General features: G+C 41.0%; 1 protein-coding gene across 1 annotated transcript; it reads right to left on the reverse strand.

Annotated features, from left to right (window-relative positions):
• Positions 1-1,062: 1,062 nt before the first annotated feature.
• LOC308655269 (triosephosphate isomerase) lies at positions 1,063-1,942 on the reverse strand. Its single transcript, XM_081305240.1, has one exon. It carries the CDS (start codon positions 1,902-1,904, stop codon positions 1,155-1,157), a length of 750 nt encoding a protein of 249 aa, XP_081161366.1. The 5' UTR covers positions 1,905-1,942; the 3' UTR covers positions 1,063-1,154.
• Positions 1,943-6,541: the final 4,599 nt, after the last annotated feature.

Here is a 6,541-nt window from a genome sequence, read left to right on the forward strand (position 1 = left end):
ATGGTGCTCCGCATAGCAAACCTTTTAGAAGATGATCTCTTTTTTTTTAATATTTATTTTTTAGTTGTAGTTGGACACAATACCTTTATTTATTTATTTTTATGTGGTGCTGAGATTAGAACCAGGGCCTCACATGTGCTAGGCGAGAACTCTACAGCTGAGCCACAACGCCAGCCCTAGAAGATGATTTTTTATGTTTTATCCAGTTTGCTTATCTACATTCTGTGGCAGGGATGACCTGAATTACATAGCCTATCATTACCAATAATAAAAGTCCATTCAGTTTACTTTATTCCTGCAAGAGAATAATCTCATTAACTCTAGTCAAAGGCTCATTTCAGGTCTGGGTGAGGGCACATGGTCATTCAATATTGACCATATAATGACTTTGGGAAGAAAGGGCCAGTTTCTAAGAAGAGGACATTGGTATAGGATAAATGACTGGCATCCCTAATTTACCAAATTACTTGCTATTCTCTAAAAGTATCCTCTAGGCTGGGTGTGGTGGCACATGCCTATAATCCCAGTGACTTGGGAGGCTGATGCAGGAGGACTGCAAGTTTGACACCAGCCTCAGCAATTTAGTGAGGCTCTAAGCAATTTAGGGAGAACCTGTTCCTTTTTCTTTTTCTTTCTTTTTTTTTAAGTATTTACTTTTTAATTGTAGCTGGACACCCAATATCTTTATTTCATTTTTTTTTTTTTTTTTTTAGTGCCAGATGTTTTATTTTCCTTACATGTGTGAAAGCTCACATACACAACACACAGGAATTGGCACCATGGGAGAAGGAGCATCCCTGGCCTCTGAGGGGAGGATATTGGCCTTGGTGTGAGAAGGGAAAGGAACATGGTTTCTCTCTCTTGCTCTCACCAGGGCCTGAGGGGACCCATGAGCGAGCTCCATTCCTTCTACCTCTCAGTTGAGGAGAAGCCACCTTGGTGACATGTTTAGTTCTAACCATTATAGTAAGTGGTGGATTAACCTGGTTCCAACCATCACAGGGGAAAGGTGTAAATGGTAAAGGAAGGTACAGTGGATTAGGCCTTGAGAGGAGGCAGATGACAACATCAGAAGCATGTGAAGGGTGAGGGCAGTTACTTGGCTTCTGGACTACCTAATCCCTGGCTTAGCGGGAAGAACAGATCGATGGCGCTTATTGTTTGGCATTGATGATGTCCACAAATTCGGGCTTGAGGGAAGCACCACCCACGAGGAAGCCGTCCACATCAGGCTGGCTGGCTAGCTCTTTGCAGGTTGCCCCAGTCACAGAACCTCCATAAATGATGCGAGTGCTCTGAGCCACTGCATCAGAAACATTGGACTTGAGCCATCCCCGAAGTTTCTCATGTACTTCCTGGGCCTGTTGGGGTGTTGCAGTCTTGCCAGTACCAATGGCCCACACAGGCTCATAGGCCAGGACGACCTTGTTCCAGTCCTTCACATTATCTTCGATGACCTTGGTCTGTTCGAAAACAACCTTCTCTGTGATGCCAGCTTCCCTCTCATCTAGCTTCTCCCCAATGCAGGCGATCACTCCGAGTCCCTCTGCTAGGGCATGGGCCACTTTCTGCCCAATCAGCTCATCTGACTCCCCAAAGACGTGCCTCCTCTCCGAGTGCCCCAGGACTACCCACGTGGCTCCACAGTCTTTGATCATGCCAGGGCTGATCTCCCCAGTGAAGGCCCCATTAGTCACTTTGTAGCAGTTCTGCGCGGCCACAGCAATCTTGGGATCTAGTTTCTGCCGGGCGAAGTCGATGTAGGCAGTGGGGGGCGCACAAACCACCTCGGTGTCGGCAGGCACCTTGGCCGCATTCAGGGTACAGATGAGTTCCCCCAGACACTTCTTCCGCCCGTTCATCTTCCAGTTGCCCCCCACGAAGAATTTCCTGGAGGGCGCCATGGTGCTGGTGCCGGCACACTGAAGGTCAGTATCAGCCTCTTTATTTCATTTTTATGTGGTGCTGAGAATCAAACCCAGTACCTCACACGTGCTAGGTGAGTGCTCTACCACTGAGCCATAACCCCAGAAAGGGAGAACCTGTTTCAAAATAAAGAATAAAAAGTTTGGGAATTTATCTCCGTGGTAAAGCACTCCTACGTTCAATTGCAGTACAAAAAAATAAATAAAATATCTTCCTATATTTATTTTCTGTGCTTTACCTTATGAAATCCCCTCAGTCAGAATCTCTTCCTGTTCACTATCTTTTTTTTTTATTACTTAGCCTAAATATTGCTCATCTCAAAAACAAATAGATAAACAAAACCCCAAAGCCAGAGCCTCTTATCTGTATGCCCTTTGTAACTTGCTTACACCTTTCCCTAATAATAAGGGATAGGGATTATTTTTTCACCTGCATGACCTAAGATTTTGCCAGGTACATTTAACAAATATTTGTTGAATCAATGAATGAAAGAACACTAGCTGGGGGCTGGAGTTGTGGCTCAGTGGTAGAGCACTTGCCTAGCATGTGTGAGGCCCTAGGTTGGATTCTTAGCACTGTATATAAATAAATAAGTAACATAAAGGTCCATCAATATCTTAACATTTTTTAAAAAAGAACACAGGCTGGGGCTGGGGCTGGGGCTCAGCAGTAGTATTCTTGCCTGGCACGTGTGAGGCACTGGGTTCGATTTTTGGCACAACAAATAAATAAAGGTCTATCAACAACTAAAAAAAAAAAAAAAAAACACCAGCTGTACCATTCAATTTCTACGTTTTCTTGGATCTTAACATTCCATGATCCTTTGAAATTCCAACTCCAAAAAATAACTTACTTGGTGATGTTTGTTGTTGTTATTGTTGTTGTTTTTGCTGAGCTGGGGCCTGAATCCAGGGCCTCATGCATGCTAGTCAAGTGGTTTACCGAAAAGCAACAACCCCCACCAGAACCAGTAAGTTTTTATGACCTCTGGCAAATGTTTGGTAAAAGAACAAATGGCTATCAGTGAAAATTTTAGGAGAAATATCAAGAACTGAATAAGTGGCTGATCACACTTTTAGCATGCTCTCTCTTCTCCTCCTTCTTTTCCCAGGGGCCTGGGATCAAATCCATCCAGGACCTTGCACATGCTATGCCAATTCTGCCACTGAGCTAAATCCCCAAGCCCAGCATGCTTTTTCTTTTTTATTTTGTACTGAGGATCAAACTCAGGGGTGCTTTAACCCTGAGTCATATCTCCACCCAGAGCTCTTTATTTTTTGTTTTGAGAAAGTGGCTTTGCTAAATGCTGAAGCTGGCCTCGAACTTGCAATCTTGCTGCCTCAGCTTCTAGAGTCTCTGGGATTACAAGCAACCACCACCACACCTTGTAGCATGTTCTTTCTCAAAGAACAACTACCCACTTAAGTAATATTTTTTTGCCAAAAAATGCTTAACTTTTAAATATAAAGAAATAATTTGGGGCTGAGGTTGTGGCTAAGTGGTAGAGCACTCGCCTTGCACCTGCGAGGCCCTGGGTTTGATCTTCAGCACCACATAAAAATAAATAAAATAAGTATATTGTGTCCAACTACAACTAAATAATAAATATTAAAAAAAGAAATAATTTGATTAATCCAAATTAAAGGTAGGATGTTGGGAAATTGCTCTAGAATAAAGGAAACTAAAAGAGAGGTGAGGAATAAATGTGAACCAATTAAAAAAAAAGCTATAAAGTACATTATGAGAATATGTGGGAACATTTGACAAACGCTCACATATTAGGTAATAAAATTGCATCTGCATTGTATAATTGCGGACTGAACCCAGGGGTACTCTACCACTGGGCTCTATCCCAGATCATTTTATTCTTTTATTTTGAGATAGGGCTCGCTTAATTGCCCAGGCTGGCTTTGAACTTATGCTTCTTACATCTCAGACTACTAAGTAGCTGGGATTACAGGCACGTACCACTAGGCCCGGCTACATTATGTTTCTCAATGATGACAATTGTATCATGGTTAGGTAGATGTATTGGACTGAATGGTGGCCCTGCAAAAGACATGTTCATGTCCTAATTAATCCCCAGAACCTGTGAATGTTATTTGGAAAAGGGGAATTAATGGATGTAAGGAATTTTGAGATGAAGAGATTATCCAGGGCTATCTAGGTGGTCCCTAATTCCAATGAAAAGTATCCTTACTTGACACAGAGGCAGAAAATAGGAGGTAATGTAAATGAAGAGGCAGAGATTGGAGTGAGCTGGCTGTAAATCAAAGAATGCCAATAGCCACCAGAATCTGGAAGCAGCAAAGAAATCATTCTCCCCTAGAGCCTCAGTACCAAAAAACAAACAACAAAACAAAAAATGTGCCATGATGTCTACTTTTAAAGGGATCATAAAATAATATATCTATATCTGTATTTACATCTATCTATCTGGAACCAGGGATTGAACTCAGTGGTGCTTAACCACTGAGCCATGTCCACATCCTAAGCCTTCTTTAATATTTTATTTAGAGACAGGGTCTCACTGTGTTGCTTTAGGACCTCATTAAGTTGCTAAGCCTGGCTTTGAACTCTCAATCCTCCTGCCTCAGCCACCTGAGCCAATGGGATTACAGGCAGGCACCACTGTGCCTAGCCAAAAATAATATTTTTAAAAGCTATATAGGATTAGGGTAATAGCTCAATGGCAGAGCATTTGCCTAGCATGCATGAGACATGAGACCCTTGAGTTCAATCCCTAGTACCACAAAAAAAAAAAAAAAAGGAAGGAAGGGTTATAGTTTGGATATGAGATGTCCCCCAAAAGCTCTGGGGTTAACACAGAAACATTCAAGGGTGAAATGAGTAGATTATGAAAGCAGTAACTAATCAGTTCATCCTAATTTGATTTTTTTTTTTAAGAGAGAGGAGAGAGAGAGAGAATTTTTAATATTTTTATTTTTTAGTTCTCGGCGGACACAACATCTTTGTTGGTATGTGGTGCATCTTTGTTGGTATGTGGTGCTGAGGATCGAACCCAGGCCGCACGCATGCCAGGCGAGCGCGCTACCGCTTGAGCCACATCCCCAGCCCAGTTCATCCTAATTTGAATGGACTAACAGTGTAACTGTAGGCAGGTGGTGTGTGGTTGGAGGAGGTGGGTCACTGAGGGCGTGCCCTAGAAGGGCTCATCTTTCCTGCAGCCCCTTCCCTTTGCTCTCTCTGCTTCCTGGCTGCCATGAATGGAACAGTGTCCCTCCACCAGGCCCTTCTGTCATAATGTTCTGCCTCAGAGCAATAGGGTCAGCCCACCATGGACTAAATCTCTGAAACTGTGAGCTCAAAATGAACTTTCCTCCTCTAAATTGTTCTTGTCAGGTATTTTGGTCACATCGATGAAAAACTAACACAGGAAGGAGTGAACAAAGGAAAGAAAGGCATATTTGTGTGTGTTTAAATTAAATATATATATATATATATGTGTGTGTGTGTGTGTGTGTGTGTAAATATATATATACACACACATATATGGATGTATATATGTGTTTCTGCATGTGTATATATATAAATAATATGCATATGCATCCATAGTAAATAAGGTAAAATGTTGATATTAACAATTGATAAATTAAGGTGAAGAGTATATGGAATGGTCATTGCACTATTTTTCTATTACTATATAAAATTGGAATTTGTAAAAAAGAAAAGAGGAGTTCTTGAGCTTTAAAAAAAATAACTTGCGGGGCTGGGGATATAGCTCAGTTGGTAGAGTGCTTGTCTTGCATGCACAAGACCCTGGGTTCAATCCCCAGCACCACAAAAAAAAAAAAATTACTTGCAGGCTGGAGTTGTGGCTCAGTGGTAGAGTGCTTGCCTAGCATATATGAGGCACTGGGTTTGATTCTCAGCACCACATATAAATAAATGAATAAAATAAAGGTTCATCAACATCTAAAATTTTTTTAATTACTCACCATATCAAGGCTGTCTATCAATGATTAAAGACAGCATCCATATAATTTCATATGAGGACAGTTATTTCAAAAACTTTTTGGAAACCTCAAGAACGAGTCAAAACCAGCAAGATCTGCTGCCCTACACCCCCCACCCAGTCCTCCTGATGGAAGGGCTATGAAAAGTATGAAATGTTTTTGAATGGCAGAGCTGAGCAAGCTCTTTATCTTACTTACAAACAAGGGTAGCATGGGAAAGGAGAAGGGGTAAGTTTAAATAAAACTAGAAAGAACTACTTAGGAGATGTACAGGTTTTCCCCTTCATCAGACTCATTATTATTTGCATCACTGACAATTTCACATGCACATATAAGTTCCTCCACATTCTACCTTTATGGAACTAAGTACAGAGACCATATTATTAAAAATCTGGGGAGAAAACACAAATCCAAAGTAATAGTGGTTTAAAATAACATAAATATTGTATAAGCAGTTATCAGATGAAACAAATTCAAAGCCCAGTTAAGCTCTTTGCTCTCAAAGTTGAAAATGAAATGAAAGCAATTTTTACAAGTATATTAGTAAAATAAATACAGTGGAAATGAGGAAAACATGAACTAACAAGCTCACTTCTGTAATGATATAAAGATAAATGATATCTACAAAAGTGACATAG

This window comes from Spermophilus citellus (assembly GCF_964194105.1).
Source record: "Spermophilus citellus genome assembly, chromosome: 9".
Classification (NCBI taxonomy): Eukaryota; Metazoa; Chordata; class Mammalia; order Rodentia; family Sciuridae; genus Spermophilus; species Spermophilus citellus.

Bases quoted from the DNA above. Each gene is read 5' to 3' on its own strand.
- LOC308655269 (XM_081305240.1), bottom strand. From the start codon at position 1,904: ATGGCGCCCTCCAGGAAATTCTTCGTGGGGGGCAACTGGAAGATGAAC.